Below are 22,527 nucleotides of genomic sequence, written 5' to 3' on the forward strand. Positions count from 1 at the left end.
TTAGATGTTTCATTGTCATAATTTAGTTATTTATTGTCATAATCGATTTCTTCATTGTCAGCAGCTACTTAAATGAAATCAGACAACCCAACATAACCTCATCTCATCAGTCAAACAGTCATCATATCCTATAATCATCAGCATTATAAGCGGGAATTTAAATTTTAAAAATGACTGGTCAAATACGTCAAGTCATTGACAATTATTGACCGGTCAAATGGGTCATTGACTAAGTCAATTACCGGACTTCACAACACTAGTTTTTACCACAGAGATATATAAAGTAAATAGAGGGGCAATACATACGGAGCTGCGCGAACAAAATTGAGGCGTCCATGGAGGTATATGGGATGGAACGACGCATGCGCTTTATTTATATACAACACCACCATCTTACCAGAGAACACAACCCACTGATCTCTATGGTACACCATAGACGTCAGTGATCTAACTAAATAACCACAAACAACAAACTAGTGGTGGGCCAAGCTGCTATTTTTCAGTTAGTGAAATGAGTCATCCACTTTTTTCATTGTTATTTTAACATTACCTACTTAACATTTTTGTTCCACAACGATATACATATGATACAATAACGAAAAGAAATGAATGAGCTAATGAGCAGTTATTTGCAATCTGCTAAAAAACAATAACTATTGAGGATTTTTTTTTTTTGAAAACTAAAATAATGTTAATTTATTGAATTTAAATGTTTTAATAAAATCAACGTAAGTACTTATCAATTTATCAGTTATGATATGAATGTATTAGTTTAACAATTAGTTTTATAATAATTATTATGTAACTAAATAATAAATTGATAATTTTTTAAAACATTAATTAAAGTCCATTCACGTTGGATTTTCCTAGTCAGGTCAAATAATTCAATATTATGGCGGTGTGATTTTTACTTCAAAAATGCTTTAGCTGTGTATGTCACCAATACGGGCTGATAAAGTAACCAAGTCATTCGTAGACTGTAGAGGTTATGTTATTCGCTGTCAGCAAAGAAACAGTCATTTTTCAAATATTGTTTTTAGAGGATAACAATAGGTAATAATACATCCATTTTGTTATCATTTGCACTAAAAATAGTGTCAGTTGTTAATCGGTATGATAGGATTAGGAACATACAATAGGTACCTAACTCCTACCTACTGGTGTTGTATTTTTCTGCTTGCGTTGTTGATTAAGTGAAAAAACCCTTAATGACTACAGTGATGACTGATGAGGAACCAGAATAAGTTATAGAAAATGAACCCAGTAGGAAATTGTGTGAAGTTTCTTTCATTGGAAGCGATGGAAGTAAGGAATGCATCTAAATGATGGAACAAATTTGGCAATAAAATTTCAGTTATTCAGAGACACTTATACGTTTTGATTGTGGTTGTGACGTTTCAAGAATGTATTGTTACAATTGCATACCACAAAAGAAAGGTGTATTTTGATTTTTAATGGTTTTTTTCTAATTTAAGTTTTTTCGATGTACATATTACCTTTAAAATAACGTTGTATTGTTAAAACTGCTCAATAAAGGTCGTAAATAGATTATAATCATGTTAATACATACAATACATTAAATATTAAAGGATTCTGACTAATTAATTTTCGAACTGAAGCTATTTTTTCTTGAGTCCATATTAGCTTGCGGGTTTCGTCACATTACGTCAGTTGTGGAAGGTTAACGCAATTTCAAAATTAACCTTTTTTCTTTTCGTCATGGTAAAATCACCCAGGAATAGAATTTTATTAAAAAATCTGTGACTTTATTTCACACGTCAAACTAACATTCAAAATTAAAGACGTCAAATCGCTCTCAATCGCTCTATCACGAATAAAACACGATAATGTAAAAATTACTAGGAAAGGAGGCGCAGGCTTGCAACGTGACAACAATTTGGCAGAGAAAATCCAACGTGAATGGACTTTAGGAGTAATTAACATTTAGCGGTAGGTCTAAATTAGTGAGATGACCAAAATGTGGTTTCCCACGATTAAGATGGGAATTTGAGAAAAACGCTCTAGATCACGTTTAAACTGTAAAAATTGGTTCTCCAGATGATTTTTGCACCTAATATGGTGGGAAGAAAAAATTAGAAAAACTCAAAGTGGTGACAATTTGAGATGTCAAAAAAAATCGGCCGCTTGGACATTTGGCACGAAGTAATAATTACTCAAAATGCAAAAAACTAATATTGGAAGGGCCAAAAATTGTAGGGTTCGGACCTGTTCAAAGTATAAAATTTGAAGAATTCGGTCCTGCTTTGATTCATTGCGCAAACTCTGTTCCCTCCTGCGCAGTTGCTTTGATCCTCTATTTACTTTATATATCTCTGTGGTTTTTACCTTCATTTTGACATTTGACGTTTTATATTTTCACCTTAACCTGCAAACTGTAATTCGTCTTCGTCCCTAACCTAAAAACGTGGAGAAGCAGTTAGATTAGAAGTAGAGTGCTGTTGGTAAACATTTGTGAAGAATGGCTGGGGCGACGAAGAAATCGAAAAAAACGTCAGATTCAGAATCAAATGAAGAGTACGAGAGTGACGAATCTGGCAGTTATCACGGACAACAGGTAAATGGAAAAAATAATTTTAGGTTATAATTTCAACACGTGTTTTCGGCTTGCACGGTAGATAGATAGATTTTCTTAATTCACTAAAATGTTACTTGTTTTTCAGGAAATTCAAGCAACATTTGAGGGCCGAAATCCGGAAGGTCAAGATTTCCATGGGATAAAGCAACTGTTGCAACAATTGTTTTTATCATCACAGATTGATCTGTCTCAGTTGAGCGATATGTTGATTTCCCAAACTGGTGTTGGGTCAGTATTGAAACAGAGTTGTAATGATAGTGATGATGAAGAAGATGTCGAAATGGTTGAAGAATCTGATGTTTTTGGTATTACTAGTGTTATTAATTTAACTCAACACAAGGTACAATTTTGTCGATTTTCTTCCCACTTTCCCTAATGCTCTACATATTGCAGGAAACACCATGCGTTAAACATTTATTTGAACTGGTTTGTGAAGAAAGTCAAAAACATGCAAATCAAGAAACACAAACTTCATTTAATCAAGTTTTAAACAATTGTAACAGAATAGGTTTCTTAATTAACGAGAGATTCGTTAATATACCATCAAAAATTTCATTTCCCATGTTGAGCTCATTACAAGATGAAATCCAAAGAATGAAAAAGAGGAATGATAGTTATAACTTCCAATATTATTTAATGATTTGTAAGATATGGAAACCAAAAGGACATACAAATGGGGAAACAACATTTTCCAATGATGAAGAGGAAATTTTTATGAAAAAAGCTGATTGCAGTTTTGAATATAGTGTGGCAGGAAAAAGTGACACTGGATTGACTGGGAATTGGCAAAGTGAAGATAAAGAACTGATCCCGTACCGTGCAATTATTTTATTTAAAGCTGACAAATTTGCTAGTATTGTAAATGAAATACAAAGTTTTGTTCAGTAGTGACAAGTTTACTACATTTTGACAGAATTTTTATGTTGATTTTATAAAAAAAATACATAATTTAGGCCAGGTTTATTCACCTACTTCTAAACTCCCCAGTAACTTTAATCAGCAGATAAATTTAAAGAATGCAAAGCAAGTGTAAGTTTGAGTAAATTTCATTGACAAGGAAACACCCCCACCATGGACCGAGCGCACCTGAGTAACCAGGAGAACGAACGTCGGTAACGAAAAAAGTAACATCTCTCAGCAGGCGTTTCGAGGTTGAAAGAAAAACGTGTGACGCTTCGTAAATTAATTGAACGGCCCACGAGACAGTGCTAAAGTGTCAATTAAAATGAGATAATTGTTATTTCTCCACGATTATTAAAGAATGATTGCATTCTTGTTGGATATTCAATGAAAGAATGATATCAATTCCACACCCAATGATAGAAAATACTACAATCCACGGCTGTCGGCCAATCACACCCCTCGTATTTACATTCTATCACCGGCAATCGCCAATCGGATGCGTTTATAAAACAAAAAGTCACGCATCTCGTAGCAACCGATAAGCGAGGCACAATTTTAATTGTCAAATATTAAGTCAAATTAAATTTAATTTTCAAAGATTGTTTTTTCTTGGTATAGTCGTGAAGAAAGTAGTCTTCAACTCGCGTATAATAGCTACTATTCACTCGGACGATTCCACAACTCGCCTACGGCTCGTGTTGGAATTTTCATTCTCTTGAACAATAGCCATCATTATACGCTCGTTGAAAAATGTACTATTATTTACAGGGCATTTAATCCAGCCAGCAACTAATTTATTATAGTGAAATGTCAAAAAATATTCTAATCATGAAAGTAGTAAAATTTAATAAACAAGTAATAATTAAATGTAGCTATACATATAAATCATAAACAATGCACTTCTTCAAGTGGAGTTACATAAGGGCAGAGTGCCTAAAATACTTGCAGCATTTCCACGTTGAATTGCCAATGAGATTCTTTGGTAGAAGAAAAATTTTGCTCTAGAATCTCCGGATTCAATCATAAGTTTTGCACCAATGAAATCGATAAATGTTTTATATTCCAAACTCCATGGACCTAACGTTTCGAAAGCTAATGCTTTAAAAATATAATTTGCAAACTTTAAATTTTGATATTTGTCATGTTTTCGTTTATTTGCTTCTTCGGCAGCTGATCCTGCAATTATGGAAGTTTTTCTTATGTAAGAATCAGCCAAAGTGTCAACACATGTTACATCCCATATTAGGCGTTGACTCCATGGAATGAGTGTAGCACCATCAGGTCTTTTACCATCGTCTCTCAAGAGGCCACATAGTTCAAGAGAGGAGGAAATGTGGATAGAACTTAAGGCTCACTGGATAATTTGATTTATTTAGATCTGAATGTCTTGAAAATCTGCCCTTGTTTTTAGGACAACTAAGTCCGTGATGGCCATCATTTGAAACTGTAAAGCCGCAATGGCGAGTATGTTTCTCAAAAATTTCAACACCAAAGCGATTTGCTACACATATTTGTAAAATCTTGTTATCCATAAATGTACCGATGTTTCTTGAGGGAAAGGCATGAAGCCAAGCATTAGATTCCTTTCTTTGGGCGGCAAGAAAACGAGCTGAATCAATTTTATCACAAAGATTAATTTCATTGGCGATGATTCTTATTGTATTGATTATATCCCAGCCTTTTTGTAAAAATGTTTCCGTTGGAAATGTTTTACCATTTAATTCAATCCATAATCCAATAGCTTCTTGAGCAAAATGAACACTAACCTTTTTGTCCGTTTTTGGTAATATTTGAAAGACTAGGTCGTGAACACCATGTATTGAACCAAGGAAGGCTGGGAGAGAGATCTTCAATTTTCCTAATACCAAGACCACCATTTGAAATAGGAAGTGAAGCAAGAGTCCATTGATTTTCATTAAACTAATCATTAAGATTATTACGTACGTGTGTTTCCTGTTTTGTCGTGAATTGGGGTTCTTCGTCTGATTTATTACTGTTTCTAAGTATAATTATTTAATTTTGGTGACTTCGTATATTTTTATGATTTATGAAAATCATAAAAATATTATTAATATTATTGGAATTTTTGGAAGATTTTTAACATATTGAAGAAAATAATGAAATTGAGTAAATAGATAACTTGCTTGATCAACGCCGACCACATCACACTCATAATAGATTCTTGTAATTAATGGCACTCACATCAGAATGCATCAATCTCCTGCTGGTCCACAAGCAGAAACGTATCGCAATAGAAAACGCTATTTTTCTCTAAATGTACAGATCGTCACTGATCTAAATTATAGTATCAGGGCCAGGATTTGTCCACGACAGTAATGTGTTTGATAATTCACGAGTTCGAAGATCTTTGAAAATCGTGATATGGGAGATTGGTTACTTATGGGAGACAGTGGTTATGCGGTTCCGAAATAGATACATGATGATTCCACTAAACAAATCCATCAGTATAACGCCAGCTGAAACTTTGTATAACGAATCGCGTATGTATAATATATCGGGTGTTTTTTTAAATTTCACCTCATAGTAAGCGTTGAAGTGTCGATTGTGAACACACTATACTGGTTACGGATCACGGATCGGCTGTTTAAATCTTACCTTTTACACGAGTGGTGCGTTCACAATTGACTCTTCAACACCTACTACGAGGTGAAATTTAAAAAACACCCGATATTATACGTACTATTGCGATCAAAAAATTTTGGACACTAATGTCATAGTGCTGTCGTACATTCTAAAACGACCCTTATGTATTAATAACCTCAATTTTGATTCTGTCAATTTTGAAAATGTGAATGTCAGATTTACCGAGAAAATATTCAAAAAGTTGTAAAAATCAGACAAATGGAATAGAACGAGGTTTTAATTAATAAAAAATATAAAAAATACCCAAATGTACTCGCATATTAAAAAAATTATATTTTTAAACCGGTGTCAAATTGACAACAATTTCATCTTTCATGTGACAGTTTCAATAAAGCATGATTTAGAGTAATTTTTTTAATGTGACAGAAGTTTGATGTCCAAAATTTTATGATCGTAATAGTACTATGCCGGCCAAAAAATTTTGGCCGTCATTGTCTGTCAATTCAAAAAAATAATTTGTAATCCGTACTTTATTGTCATCATGTTTACCGTCTTGGTTATGAACGTTATTTTTTGGGTGGTAAATTTCAAAAGTCAAAATTATTTTGCCATTTCTACTACACAGAACGTTTATCTCAGGTTATCTATGTACGATTGCTCTAATTTTGTTTATTCATGTCGGATTTTTGGAATATCTGAGCTTCAAACAGTTTACTATGGCGGCCAAAAAATTTTGGCCGTCACTTTCTTGACATTCAAGTAAAGTGTAAATAAACCTTTAGGAATCGTAACCCCACTTTCGATTCTTGTCATTTTGACAATCAATTTAAACTGTTTGAAGCTCAGATATTCCAAAAATCCGACATGAATAAACAAAATTAGAGCAATCATACATAGATAACCTGAGGTAAACGTTCTGTGTAGTAGAAATGACAAAATAAATTTGAGTTTTGAAATTTACCACTCAAAAAATAACGTTCATAATCAAAACGGTAATCATGATGACAATAAAGTAGGGATTACAAATTTTTTTTTTTTGGAATTGACAGACAATGACTGCCAAAATTTTTTGGCCGGCATAGTACCTACTAGAAATATCATTGAAAGGAAATTGGAAACGACGATTTCCGGTTATTTCAATTGGTACCAGATGTAGATTGCCGTTAATGCAAGACATTATTATAGCCACGCCCGTATTGCATAATATAGGGACTTACCGAAATGATCCAATGCCTGGAGATGCACAAGAAGTTAAATTTGATTGGGGATTTATTCCGCAAAACGCTCTATAATCATAATCTATTCCATCTTTAAAAAAATGATAGGATGCCATGCTTTAATTTTGTTAAATTGGCAGTACTGAGGAAAGCAGCAGTTATATTTCATTTCATTTTGGTTGTAAATCTTTTGTAACTAAATTTGAAGTGCTATGTTGCAAGATGATTCTAAAACAAAAAGTAAATAAAGTTATCAATAAATGTCATTTTGACGTTTTTCCAATTTATTTTAAATTAGACAACACAAAGTAATAATTTAAAGGGTTTACTGCAAGTGCATAATGCCAAAAGTTGTGTTTGTCGAGACAAAACCTGGTGTGTTGAAGGGCTAGACACATTTTAAACGAGATAGGCCCGATATAAGTAATGATGCGATTATTAACTGATTGAAACTCATTCAATGACTAAAGCCTCCACCAGATGTTTACATTTTGATTTGTCTTTTTTTTCAATTGCTATTTTTAATAAAAAATGCTGGGTTCTCTATTAATCTCTTGTAAGCATAAGTATGGCAACACTGTACCTTCAAAATTTTCAGAATTCCTAACCAAACTTTTATTCAAATATACAGGATGAAATCTGTCAGATTGTCATGGCCAAGCATCGTTTTTTTAAAGTTGGATTACATCTATATATATAAAACAAAGTCGGGTTAGTTACGCTATTTATAACACAAGAACGGCTGGACAGATTTTTATGATCTTTATATTGTTGGATTTGTCTCCGCCCCGATTAGCAGAATAACTATTAAAACATGGAATAACTAACGAAAAAAGAATTATGAAGAAAATTCAATTTGAAAGGTTATGTCATCTGTCACAATCTGTCATTGTGCGCGCATCGACAATTTGAACATAATTGAGATTTAACGTCAGCTGAGTTTTAACACCAAGTGTGATCAATGGTGATCAACAACATGTACTTTTGCATTGTACAGAAATGGGCTTATTCACATATTCAGTGTATCGCACCTGTATATAACTAATTATGCATTTAAGTACGTCAACTGTCTGTAATTATTTAAATGCTACTCCAAGTAATGCTACGTCACGGGAGAAGCTGTTTTATGGTTGAACATTTATTGCTGTGCGGCATACCTAACCTTGAAACTATCAAACAAGTGAACAGTGCGTCCAAACCATCAAACCAACAAACCAGTGGAACAAAATCTTCATCTACAAAATGTTTCCAACAAACACGCATATGCTTAGTAATTCTCTTTCCAATTTTTAATTTAATTTTCCATATTTTCTTCCCGTCAGATGTTGACTGCATCCCAACCAAACTCATTAAAATATTCAATCCGTTTATGGTGATTGTTAATTCTGGATTATTTTTATACAGTGAATTTTTTTATCAATGAACCATAGAGATTTACATGGTATAAAGAATAAACTTTATTTCGCGTCAATTGCTAATTTCAAAATTATTTTTCGGACATGAAATAAAGTTTACACCATGTCAATTCCTATGGTTCATTGATAAAAAATTCACTGTATAGTTAGTTACAACTCGGGACACAGCAATTTGCTCTACTGCTCATTTACTCTCACTTCTTGCAAATGAATTTACCGAAAAAACTTAATTTTTCAGTACTCTATTAATGAATTGTCGTAAATTCATCGGAGTTAATCACATTTGCACATCACGTGACGTGAATACCAATAATCTCCTTCATTTTGATTATTCATTTTATCTTAATAAAAAAACTTAATTCAATTCAGCTAATAAGTTAACACAACATTTATTGATTCTGAGGCGGTACGAAGTTCGCCGGGTCAGCTAGTTATACATATTTTAATGAAAATGACTGTCCGACGTGAAATTTTTGAATACTTTGCTAATTTATAATTTTTTATAACAAAATAATTTATTATTATTATTATTAATACATTTCAATAGTGATTCAAAAATACAAATTTAACTTAATTAATTAATTAATTAATTACGTGATGTAGCTCGGTGGCCGCATGGCTGTCGGAGACAGTGCTCCGAGGTCGCGGTCCTGGCGCTATAGTGGGTTCGATCCCACCGAAGGGGGAGGATTTTTTCGAAATAAGGAACCTCCGCCGGGCCATGGATGTGTGTGTAGACGGTAGGGTGGTGGAAGGAAGAGCGACACTCTTCCGACACCACCGCGAGGTCAGCATGGTTCGAATCCCAGGCTGGATGGGCCTCCCATGGATGTTGTATGTTCACAGTAGATTTACTCATTCAGTAGGGACAGCTAGGGTCGGCACCTTTGAAGTTTCGTCAGCCAGATTTTTTTAATAACATGGCGGTATTGGCGGTCCTTGCTAGAAAATGCCATAGATGGCAACACCATCGTTCGCGGCAATTTCATTCATTGCACTCAGCCAGACTTGAGTTCTGAGAGAAAACGCCATATGCATTGAGTTGGTGAACGACAAAGATGGACAATTGGAAAGATGCAAAAGTGCGCTACGGAGATTTTTCTATTTCTATGCGTCCGTTTTCACCATCGGTTCTACATGGTTGGTTTGCGGCAAATAGAAAGGAACTTAAGAAACGGAAAGAAATTTTCTTTCTATCAAGATACATGGTTCCAGTACTGATGGTGTTTTTTTTTTTTAATTTGGCGTCGAAGTTGTTGTTGGAGAGGCGGTTGAGTCCGCACCACTCATGTAAAGGCGTAAGATTTAAACAGCTGATCCGTGATCCGTATAGCGCATTCACAATCGACTAACTTCGACGCCAAATTTTAAAAAACACCCGTTGTAATGTAGAAATCAGGGCGTGAAGGCGCCAAAAACAGCAGCGCCACGCTACGAGCATCTTGTAAAGGACCGCCGCTGCGAAGACATGCGTATTCGAATTTGGCGATAACCGAAACAGCTCCGTGTCCCTACTGAATGAGTAAATCTACTGTGGTATGTTGTTGTATTCGTGTTGTGTCGTCCAGAAAAAGGAGAAGGGAGAGGGTGGGCGTGGGTAGCCGGGGAAAGTACCCCGGAGCCCCGCCGCACCACATAAAGGAAAAATGAGAAAAACAAGCCGACCGCAAAGGTACCTGATAGGCCAAGTGGTGAAAGGGGAAAGGCCAAAAAAAAAATTCATTAGGTGATCTGGCCAGACAGGTGTTATGATCTGAAAGAAAATGCCATTTATTGAAAACAGAACTTTTTAGTGGCCTCTACAGTCAACAAGGAGTTTAATTTTGCAAAAAATGACGGAAGCTATTTTATTTGTTGCTTGAATGTTGGGGTGGGAGTAATTGAAATTTTTTAATAAACAATTGTCAAAACGTTGTCATGTTGGTATGAGCTAAACAATGATTTTCATGACAATACGATTAGGCATACTGAGTGTCAAAATTTTTTTTGATATCACTGAGCCTGCGTCCTGACGAGCGATTCGAAAAACATTTCTCCTAATTTCTCATTAAATTTGTTTTGAAAATGAATTCACGGAAGAAAGGTACGGGAAGTGACGTGAAACATAACCTTAATTATGATTTGATGTAAAATTGTTCAACAGCTGGTCCATATGCGCACATTTTAGGGTGGTACAGTGCGGTTTTTTACTTAATTTTGACACTAACAATTGTTTATTAAAAAAATTTCACTAGGTAGGTATATGTTCTGTTAAGTTATAATTTTATCAGTGCGATTGATTGTATATGATAAGTACCTACTTACAGATTTGTTTTGTTAAAGTGTTTCAGTTGAATCCTCGCCAAAATTATTCTATATGCTCACTACGTGATTGTCTTATTTTTAAATTCAATAGCTCCATGTTTTTTTCATGTTCTATTTTGTGTCTCTCATTTTTGTCTGTAATAAATTTAATTTCTGCTTCTTTCAGTTGCAATTCCCGTTCTGCTAATTTAATTTGAAGTGCAATCAATTCTTGCCTCCTGTCAGCTAGTTGAGCCTCTGATCTTTTTTGTTTATGAGTTAGAAGTTTAGGATTTATGGATTTCTTTAGTCTGGTATTCCAATTTGGCGCAGGTTCAGGTGTAGTACCTCTAACGTCATTATCTTCTGTATGGTGCTCGGATGTTGGTGTCTCTGGAGAAATTCGAAAAATTTGGTGGTTAATATCTCTAATACCGCTTTCTTCAAACAAAAGTTCATCAGCAAGTTCAGTGATGTTAGTATCAATATGTTTTTCACTAGTAATTCTTCCCACAGTTTCATGAGCAAGTTGAATTATACAAGGTGTCTCAGCTAAGATTTTCGAGCCTAATGTCTCTGCTACATTTTAGATGGTGAAGAATAAGCAAATAATAATTGCGCTTAATTTTCAATAAAGGAAACATGTGTATATGCCGTTCACGATTGTTTTAAACACGCAGGAGACCACGATATTTTTGAATGGAAAACTTCTTTAGGCGCGCCACATACATTTTATTCCCGGGCAGTGAATTAGTTTAATGCGACACGGTAAAATTGTTCGCAGCACAAACGAAAATCGTTCGCAGCTCAATCGTCTGCAGATCAGCGACACGGCAAGCTAAAATCAACGGAGTCGAGTTTTTTAGCGGAGCGAGCGAAAAACAATCAACTTGTCAATTTTAAATTTTCATATACCGGGTGTATTATGAAAAACCTTCGGTGCTATAACTTCCTTATTTTTTTATCCGATTTTAACAAATGACACGTCAAGCAAAATCGTTTTAGAAACACTATAGCTTGACATGATATGATTTTTTTTAACATTATATTTTTTGACACACCGCAGCTAACTTTGTTTTTTTAAGTTGCACTGTATATTTTTTTATCTTTATTCTGATAGATGTTTATCTTCTGAATACACAAACATTAAAATAAAAAATCAAAAATTTGTTTTTAGAGCCATTCCACGATAAATGAAACCGTTTCAACAAAAAATGAATTTAGTTATTTTTTAAAATTGATTTGTTAATAATGTCACTTTGGATTTAAAATGTCCAAAATCACATTTGAATCTGAACATTTAAATATTTTTTTTTATTTAAATGAAAAAACACTTTCGTAATGAGAGCGCTTGCAAAAAGCTTCTAATTCGCATCAAAATTTTGTAGCTGTGTAGCTACTGTTTTCGAATATTTTGACATGTATCACAAATGTTTTTGTGTTATACAATTAAGGCGTAATTGAGGAGCAACTCTTCAAAGCGCATTATGGCACATAAAACAGTTTTTTGGGTAGAAGCAAAAAACGTATATTTTCTAATTCGATTCATTTTACGTTAAAACTATACGGCCAATTGAGAAGTTCTGTTAGATGAATCACATAAATGATCTCATTTAGATCAAAAAGACCCTAGATATTTAGAAAATATTAAAAAAGATCGGACATAAAGCAATTTGATTCATTCTAGTGAATGTAATGCGTTTTGTTGTGGTATGTTTGGACATAATGCTTATTGTATTGTTAATCGTGAAATTTATTATAACATTGTAAAAACCGAGGTAAACACTTAATTGAAAAGCCAAACTAATACTAGACAAGATTTTTTAACTGAAAATAAAATTAACAACAAACAAAATCCAAAATAAACAAAAAAAAAAGGGTAAGTAGGTACTTAAACAAAAGCAAACAAAAATTTTCGAAATTTAAATATGCATCCTCTTTCGTAACCCTTGGTTGTATTCACCCACACTAACCGTATTCTCTAAATTATCCATATTATTTTAATTAAGTTTAAAACTTATAATTTATAAACTAAAAGATACGATTGAAACCGCTAATTTGAGGTTAGATACATGCCAAAATGCATCCAAAATGCCAATGAAACAACATAATGCGTTTTGATCCGTCTACGTCGATGGACATTATACGTTTTGATGCAAGCATCAGATTTCAAACTGAAATTAAATAGAGACATAATTTTATTTTTAGCAGTTTCTTTAGGTAGGGCTGTAAAGTAGTTATAGAGGATTACAAATCCACTTCAAACTGAATTTTGGCCTCGACTGGACATAATGCGATTTGATTAGTTGCTCCTCAATTGTTCAGTGTGTCTTTGTTACAAAGGTATGTATGCATATTTATTTACACAAGTTTACAAAAAGTATGTTTTTCGTGTCCCGTCCGTCATGCAAAACTCAAAATAATTGAAAATAAACCATAATGTCCTTGAATCGGTTATTGTTACTTTTATATATTAAAGTAGAAGGACCGATATATGAAGAATTATTTAAAAAAAATATATGGTGCCATTTGCGAACATTAGAGCACCATTTTTCCTGTCCCGTCCGTCTTAAAATAAATAATAATGTGAAACATGTGATATAAAAATTACTCCTATAATAGTTTTTAGTTATTTACATTAACTTTTGCTACATTTTTTAGTTTTCTATAAACGAAATCTGCCTAATAAATGGTTTATGCATATTTTTTGTACATATACACAAAAATGGATGCAAAGAGAAAAGAAAGATTCAAAAAACAAAACAAAGAGGCTTCGCGGCGATACTGACACAAGATTACATCAAGTAATAAGGGAGAAGGGTTTCTATAACATGACGCTCAAAGAAAGAGAGTAGAAAGAGCAGGAGAAAGAGTTTCATTGGAGAATAATGCTGTTTTATCGAACATGAAAAGAATATTTGAAAGGGCTCGTAAAAGAAGATTCAGGAAAAAGTTGAAGAAAGCAGGAGGAAAACTTGAAATTATCAGGTTCTCAGTTGTGTGCGTGGAAATGTCCTCAAACATTGAGTAAAGCCTTCAAAAAAGTTAAAAACGCTTTACCGACAAGTACTCATAAATAGAAAGTGTTCTTTTTGAATTTTGAACTTTGTTTATAAAATAAAGTACGACTTTTTGTTCGTTTTGTAGTTAAAAGTATTTGTTTATTGTAATGGTTGGCAAAATAAAGTATATTAAAATTGAAAGTAATTATTGTCCCGTCCGTCATGTCCCGTCCATCATGATTTAAAAAAATCAATAATCACTTATTCATTCACCATTTCTTAAACGTGACTGTTACATTACATTGGTTTAAAAATTACAACATCGGTGTAATATCAATTCTACTTGGTTTATTAATAAATTCGCATATTTTGTAGATAAACTTAGAATTTATTTTAACATTATGTTCATGTCCCGTCCGTCATTCAACTTCGCAATTAAAAAAAAAAAAAAACAAGTAAACAATAAAGGCGATAAAAGTTAGCAATAAAATGAAGCATTGGATCACATTGAATAGTATTGTCAAATCTTGTTTCAATATAAGTACTAATTGATTAAAAAAAAAAAAAGAATTTCCAAAAACAAGTTACCATAACTTTACTATAGCAAATGTTTAAAATTACCTCCATTCTCTCTAAGGCACATTCGACACCTTCCACTGAAGCCCAGTTTAAGAAAAATTCTGGTGGTATTTGTTCACATTCTGCTACGATTCTTTTTATTAAATCATCTTTGTTATCGGCCGGAGTAAAATAGACATTTTCTTGAATGTCCATAGCTGTCTTAGTCAGTTTGCAAAATTAGAATGTACTTTTATTACTGTTTAATGTGACTGCTTGATTTAAAAAAAAAATACATCAATTTTTAATTTCTTCTTTTTGTTTCTATGCATGAGCATGGTTGTTTACATTTTCATATTTAAAATAAAAATCTCTATAAAACTGAGCAAAAAAAGTTAATAGTGCCATTTGAAAAAAAAAAGTTGACTATCATTTGTCAAAAATAGAACTCAAGTACAAATATTGGATTAATTCAAATTGTAGTCCATTTAAAACGATTTTGTTTGACATATCATTTATTAAAATCGGATAAAAAATAAGGAAGTTATAGCACCAAAGGTTTTTCATAATACACCTGGTATAATCTATTAAGAGCCGTTTTGATTTCCGCAAATTATTTCGACCTGTCGAGTTCTTTTTGCGTATTAATCACCACGAACGCCACTGAGTGGTGATTACGCTAAAAGCACGAGACAGGGAGAAATAATAATTTCTGGAAATCAAAACGGCTCGAAATAGATTCAGCTAGAAAATCGCATAAATAAAATTATTATACATATTATAAGTGTGTATTGATGAATGAATGGCCGCGTGATATGATTTCCGAAAATCTCTCTAGAGTGATTTCCGGAAATGAGTGTGTTGTGTGATGTCCATGGTGATTTCCACTAAATCATCGTCTTATTGGTTGCTAAAGTAAAAATTACAAATTTGATTGGTTATAATTTTATGCATGCGATTTTCATTGTAAGTAAGTACTATTGCGGCCAAAAAATTTCGTCCGTCACTTTCAAGGCCCTGACATAAAGTGTAAACTACCCTTAAGCACCAATAACCTCGCTTTTTTTATAGTTATTGTCATTTTGACAATCTGTCATTCAGTCCATCAGTTCAAATTTTGTGAATACAAAGGACAAGTTCTACTCTTACACAATTTCCACACGACCGCTAGTGGCACTAGAGGCAGACTTGCGGCTATTTTTGGATTAAAGCACCAAACAGAGAACCGTGGAAATTATACGAGTATGCCGTAGTTTTAAAAAAATCAAACGAAAAACATTAAGGCAAAGACAATGAAATGAAACATTTATTTTTGTTTAAGTACTTAGCTAAATCAAAAGATAAAATGAATGAAGTTTAAAATCAATACTTGGTCATCGCTCCATTGGCATCAATAACTCGCCTTACACGACGCGACATGGAGAGGCATAAATCTCTGTGATCATTCCTAGGTAATGATTGCCATGCATTAGTAATCGCAGTCAAAAGTTCTGCCCTATTCCGAATCACTTGTCGTTGTTGCAAATTACGAACCAAAAGTCCCTACATGTTTTCTTTAGGGTTCAAATCAGGACTACGACTCGGCCAATCAAGAACGTTTATACTATTATTCCTGAACCATTCTGCTACCCTATGTGCTGTATGCACTGAACAATTGTCTTGTTGAAATATGAAGTTAAAATTCGGAAAAATTCTTGAAACTGAGGGCATCATCACGTCTTCAAGAATCCTAACATAAACACATCACTGTTGAGCTGATCTTCTAGATGCAACATTATCCCGGGGCTATCTACTGAAATCCATGCCCATATGTTTGCCGAAAATCGACCGCTCCTTTCCGTTGTATTTGCTTGTATTTACCGCTTCAACAGCCGTCATAAAAGGGCTATTGCGGAATCTATTGAGAAGCATATTATCTTCTTCTGCAGTAGATGTGCTAGGCCTCCCTGAGCCTTGGCGTCTTTCAATAGTTTCATTTTGCCTCCATTTCTGAAGAGTGAACGAAATTGTACTTTTAGGTATACGAAGGTCCATCGAAATCTCAACTTGGGACATTCCTCTTTGTGCAAGAGTTACTATTTTAATTTTATTAAAATTTGAAACCGATGGCATTTTGCTTGACTTTCAAAAGTGACAAGTAAAAACATCAATCATAATGACAATAAGGAATGGACTACACGGATTTTTTTGAAATGACGGAAAAATGACGGACGAAATTTTTTGGCCGCCATAGTACGTTGTGTTGTGACCTGACTGACCTCAGTGCAGAGCTGCAGGAGTAACTGTATATATATACGAGTATATACAGGATATTTGACGTGATAATGAGCCTGACGTAATTTAAAATGCAACCCACACTATATTTCCGAAAAAAGCTGGCTACTGAAATTAAAATGTCCGGCTTTTTTTGAACATGTATTGTGGGTTGAATTTATTATTCCGTCAGGCTCATTATCACTCGTGAAATACTCTGTATAGTTTTATATAATACCGAGCGATCATTTAAAAAATAAATCGAGTTTGCTTTGGAGTCTATGCTATAGCATGGGTTGCCATAGGTAACACGCCGACTGGATTTATTTTTTAATTGATCGCACCGTACTGACCATACTAGCTTTTACCCGCGGCTTCGCTCGCAAATTTCAGAATGTTTTAAAATTATGTTTCTACTTTCATGTATTGTGATAAACGCAGTAATTTCAATATGAAGTTTGTCTTTTTACGAAGAATAATTAAAACTTTACTGTAGACTACTTTTTTCTTCGACTATATAAACAAAAAGATCAATACCTACGATAAGAAACTAACACTATGATTACTTACCAATTCATGAAAATACGCCAACATAACACTTTTATTTTCAATTGTAACCTTATTTAGGTCCTCCTATTGTTTGATTGTCTCGTTTGATTTCAGATACCTGCCTTTTGATTTTTCCGTTATTAAGCTATTTGAAGCTTGTTCTGCTTCATTTAAGACATCTTCCGGTAAAACACAATCATTCAAACACATTTTGCGAAATTGCTACTTTTATAAACAACCAAATGTAACTATGACACCTGAACATATCATGCAAACGCGATTTCCAACTCGAAAAAACTTTTTTTGTGCTTAACAGGCTTAAAAATGATAATAGGGGTTGCTTTTTGTGGGTGTCAAGCGGCGAAGGTGACGATATACTCAGAGGATGAAATAGGGGTGAAGCGGCGAAGGTGAGGGTATTTCCAACTCGAAAAACTGTCTTTTTTTCTTAACAGGGTTGAAAATGGTAGTAGGGGTTGGTTTTTGTAAAATTAAAGTAGACAGTAATTTTCTTCTTGTTTTGAAGATCAAGTGTACAAAATTTCATCAAGATCGAGAGTAAAACTGTAGATTTGCATACAAAATATACAAACAAACAGACATTCAGTTTTATACAGTGTGGAAACTACTTATGGAATAAATTCAGTAATTCCAAAACTAATGACATTTGTCGATAACGCTGAAACAGGTCAATTTTTATTTATGATAATGCTTATTTTAAGTAGCTTCACTTGTTCATGACGTCACCATTTATGAGCTAGGACGTCACACTCATTTTTTTTAAATGACAACTCCCACTTTTTTCTTCTCTTTCTGATAGACCTTAATACTAGCTAAACGATGAAAGAAAAAAATTGGTACTTTACATAACAATTTGTTTGAGAAAATGACAAATTTTACTTCACAAAATTCAATTTAATTTTTAACGTAAAAATTCTATTGTATGGGTTTATTTAAAATAGAAGTTTTATTTTAATAGACCAAACAATTTAGAAGATTTACGCTAGAGAATTTGCGCTGAAATGAAACAAATCAGCCGTGACATTATTGAGCGCAGTGTACAACGTGTCGGTGAGTGCCAAATAGTTGGTGGGGGACAATTTCAATAAATGCGTTACATTTTATTGTTAACCTTAGATCTTTGTTTGCTTTTGTTTAAGGTCAATTAAAATTTTTACATTAAAAATTAAATTAAATTTTTAAAGTAAAATTTGTGATTTTCTCAAAAAAATTGTTATGTAAGGTACCAATGTTTTTCATTTATCGTTTAGGTAGTAGGAAGGTCTTTCGGAAACAGGAGAAAAAAGTGACGTCATAACTTAAAAATGGATGATGTCATGAACAAGCGAAGTAACTTAAAATAAGCATTGTGAGAAATAAAAATTGACCTGTTTCAGTGATTTCGACAATTATCATTAGTTTTGAAACTACTGAATTTATTCCATAAGTAGTTTCCACACTGTATACAGTGAGCGGCAAAAGTATGGAATAAATTCATTAAAAATTAAACAATTTTTTTTTCAAAAAAATCTGTGAACAGGTCAGTTTTAGTTTATAAAAATACATATTTTAATACAAAATAAAATTCCAAGGAGTCATTTGTTTTCGAGTTATGACGTCATCGATAGTTTTTTTAAATGGAAACCCCCTATTTTTTCTTGATTCTGATAGCCCTTTTAATGGTCTAAATGTCAGTATAAAAATTTTGTTACCTTACATTAGGGAATTTTTGAGAAAAAAAAAAAAAGTTGGAAAAAATAAATTTTATAACGATCAAAAACAAGTCACACACACTTTTTTTTTTGTTAGATTGGGGTCAGGTCCTGTCATATGACGTTTCGTTATTAAATATTCGTCTTGGTGTCAATTCCCTAATTAATTTAGGCCCGGTTTATTCACCTTCAAGTAACTTTATTGAACGGTAATTACCATGGAGCTATCAATAGCAGATTCCAAATCATACAACTACTGGTCAGATAAATTTACTTGAAGGTGAATAAACCGGGCCTCAGTGTAATTCAATTATAACCTAAAATAGATTTCTGATTTATTATGCCAAATCACAATATTGCCAACTAAATTGTCAGATTTTCATAGACAGAACGAATTTGAAACAATCGTGAACGGATATGTATAATTGATTTCATATAAATGTTCATCAAGTGAGCTGTGCATTTGTAAAAGCACCTTTAATTTAATTACATTACAAAAGTTACATTTATGAAGGTCATGTCCAATAAATCTTTACTTGGTAAAAATACAAAGACAAAAACAAATAAGAATTACTTTAATTTAATCAGTAAAAAGACGTAACATTGCTTTTGAAATCAGCAATGTTAAAATGGACAAAAACTGAAAAATTAATCAAATCGGGTTCGCGCAGAGCAAGCAACTTTGAAAGTCAAAGTCACTAGCTTTAGCTTTAATCCAACCAACAGAAAATCAGATTTTCATGGCTTGCTTAGATGCACATTTATATGAAATTGAGTATAACTACATTTTTTAATTTGGAGTTATTTTATTATTACTAATTGATTCTTCACCGTCTAAAATGTCTGCATTTTAAAGTTCATAAAAATTCGTTGTCAAATAACCGAGATATTAGCATCATTTATCAAATTTGGATCTGCTGAATTATCCTAAAATACCTAGTTATTTATGAAATGGGTGCGAGAAGCCATTTTTTGCGCATGAGCGTAGGTATTATTTGAGGCAAGAGCGACGAAGGAGCGAGTGCTTTATTTAAATACGCGAATACATCGTCTCGCACCGAAGTTCGTACACAATATTTTTTGAAAGAACTGATTTGTCGTGTACCCCTTGTGAATAGATGGCGCTTGTCCATGCACTTGCCAAAATATATAATATATATCTGGCATATTATTATCAAGTCAAATTATTTTCAGAATGCTCAAAAAGGCGAATGCCTTTTGGATGATTTTGAAGCACTAGTGCGCGAAATCGACGTTCACGCACTACTAGGAAGTCGCGAAATGTCATTTTGAAGGTAGTGTATATGTATATTATGTATATTTTTGTAATACTGTCATAAAACTTATCCCACGCGCCCACGCCCCTCTAAATACATAGTCGAGACTCTTGGCTCTCTCCGGCCTGTTCACTTGAGCAAAAAAACCATTATGCACTTGTATAGCTTGGCACATGAAATGTGCAGAAGAGGAATCGAGTGTTTGCGGGATCGGTTCGGTACATTAGCAGCAGTATTGGAAAAAGGTTGTCTACAATATTATCTCAGTGAAAAATATTTTTTTTTTCACTACTAGTCTCAGAAGGCGTCATTATTGACGAGAAGTAGAATTTCTCTCCCTTGGTTAATTTTCATTATTAACCAAGGTCAATAATGAACAGCCGTTACCTAGCAACGAAAGATTTTCTTTGATTTTATTGGTTAACGTAAACAGACGATTTTCAATTTTCATAGCAACCGTTGAAAAATGAGAACTCGGATCGTCGCATCGGACAAACAAATTTAATTAATAATTATTATTAGAAAGGGTTTTAACGGATCTAGTAGTGAAAAAAATAGTATATAAACCACGCTAGAGAAGACAATTTTAAGCCTCGCTTCTTTATTCCCCTCGAAGCTTCGCTTCTCGGGGAATAAACTACCTCGGCTTAAAAAAATGTCTTCTCTACCTTGGCGTATAATATACTATTAAACATTTTAAAAATTACTGTATGTAATGTAGGCACCTTGTTACACTTTAGTAATTTTAGGTGTAATAATTGTAAATTGCAAATTATACAGGGTTATTATAAATTATTGTAGTCCAAGTAGTCTAAAATAATAAATAAAATTATCATAACCGCACTTTTCACCTAAAAAATTGACAGCTCACATAAAAGCGGCAATAATTTCATAACATGGGCATGGCATGGCCTGCTTCGACTACAATCATTTATAATAATCCTGTAGCTCTATCAGATATATTTTTTAATATTTAAATACAGGATGAGTCAATTGTGGGGTATTTCTGAAATTTTCTTAGATGCAACCAAAAATACTAATTCCACTTACCACTTGATACTGCGTTTAATATAAATAATAACCATTTTCCAAATCTGATTATTGGAAAGCAGCCTGGCAAGAAGTAGATATTTTCAATAAAAATCTAATTGAGGATCCTACAAAACAAATTCCGGGATTTCACCTACCCAGGAAAATCTGGTGTAAATTAAATCGTTTTAGAACCGGCCATGGCAAATGCAATAATATGCTGTTTCACTGGAATATTCGTGAAAACCCTTCTTGTGAATGCGGTGCAGAAAAAGAAACCATCCAACACATTGTGGAAGAATGTCCCCTTACTAAATTCCAGCAAGGTTTCTCCAAACTACATATACTTACCGAAGACGCCCTAAATTGGCTACAACAAATTAAAAACATATAATTTACCATAATTATTTTGTGAATTTCGAATTTTAATTGTATTTTTCTTCATATCTACGAATATATATACCGGGTGATCAAGAAGGACTGTTTAAGTTGGCAGTACAATTAAGAAATGTTTTTAATTCGTTTATTTATAACGCTGCAACTGGATATGTTTTGTTGGTTTATTATACAAATATCTGATATAGGTATAGCATTAACAACGACAAGCCACCAATAACCGGAAGTTACTCCTGTTATACGATTTAAAATACGATCCAGTGTTACCAACTTAAACAGTCCTTATTGATCACCCCGTATATATAATTGAATCAAAATTGCGTTTTTGGCTACAAACGTCAAAATGACAATGTAGGAAATTTAATCAGCAAAATGACAACGTAAAAAGAAAACTAACGTAAAAATTGTTCATCATGCATTCCATTTTAGAGTAAACACGCGTCAACCCTGTTTAAAAAGGACCTTTGAACGTTGTGTAATGTCTCTGGCGTTACGGCCATGCACTCATCACGAATTCTTTGAGTTCATCAATCGTAAGTACAGGTGTTTGGTAGACTCTTTCCCACAAGAAAAAAATCTAAAGGCTCTGCTAGAACCCCTTTACGTTGTTGTTTTGTTCATTTATTCACATCCAACTGTTCCAACAATAAGGGTTCTCATTTTGTAAAAAATTTAAATAAATAAAACTGTGGCTGCAATTTGGATACATCTGTAGATAGAGATCTGCAGCGAC

At 33.4% G+C, this 22,527-nt stretch overlaps 1 protein-coding gene and 1 long non-coding RNA gene across 2 annotated transcripts; both read left to right on the plus strand.

Moving 5' to 3' along the window:
* The first annotated feature begins 880 nt into the window (after positions 1-880).
* Positions 881-1,448, plus strand: LOC138126322 (uncharacterized). The gene is made up of 2 exons (XR_011157754.1): positions 881-1,053; positions 1,102-1,448. It is a non-coding gene; the product is annotated as an uncharacterized lncRNA (long non-coding RNA).
* A 924-nt stretch (positions 1,449-2,372) lies between these two features.
* LOC138126320 (protein BCCIP homolog) lies at positions 2,373-3,554 on the plus strand. Its single transcript, XM_069042082.1, has 3 exons — positions 2,373-2,575; positions 2,682-2,936; positions 2,990-3,554. The coding sequence occupies exons 1-3, from the start codon at positions 2,480-2,482 to the stop codon at positions 3,482-3,484; spliced, it is 846 nt and encodes a 281-aa protein (XP_068898183.1). The 5' UTR covers positions 2,373-2,479; the 3' UTR covers positions 3,485-3,554.
* The last annotated feature ends 18,973 nt before the right edge of the window (positions 3,555-22,527 follow it).

The sequence above is a fragment of the Tenebrio molitor genome, chromosome 3 (assembly GCF_963966145.1).
Source record: "Tenebrio molitor chromosome 3, icTenMoli1.1, whole genome shotgun sequence".
NCBI classification, from domain to species: domain Eukaryota; kingdom Metazoa; phylum Arthropoda; class Insecta; order Coleoptera; family Tenebrionidae; genus Tenebrio; species Tenebrio molitor.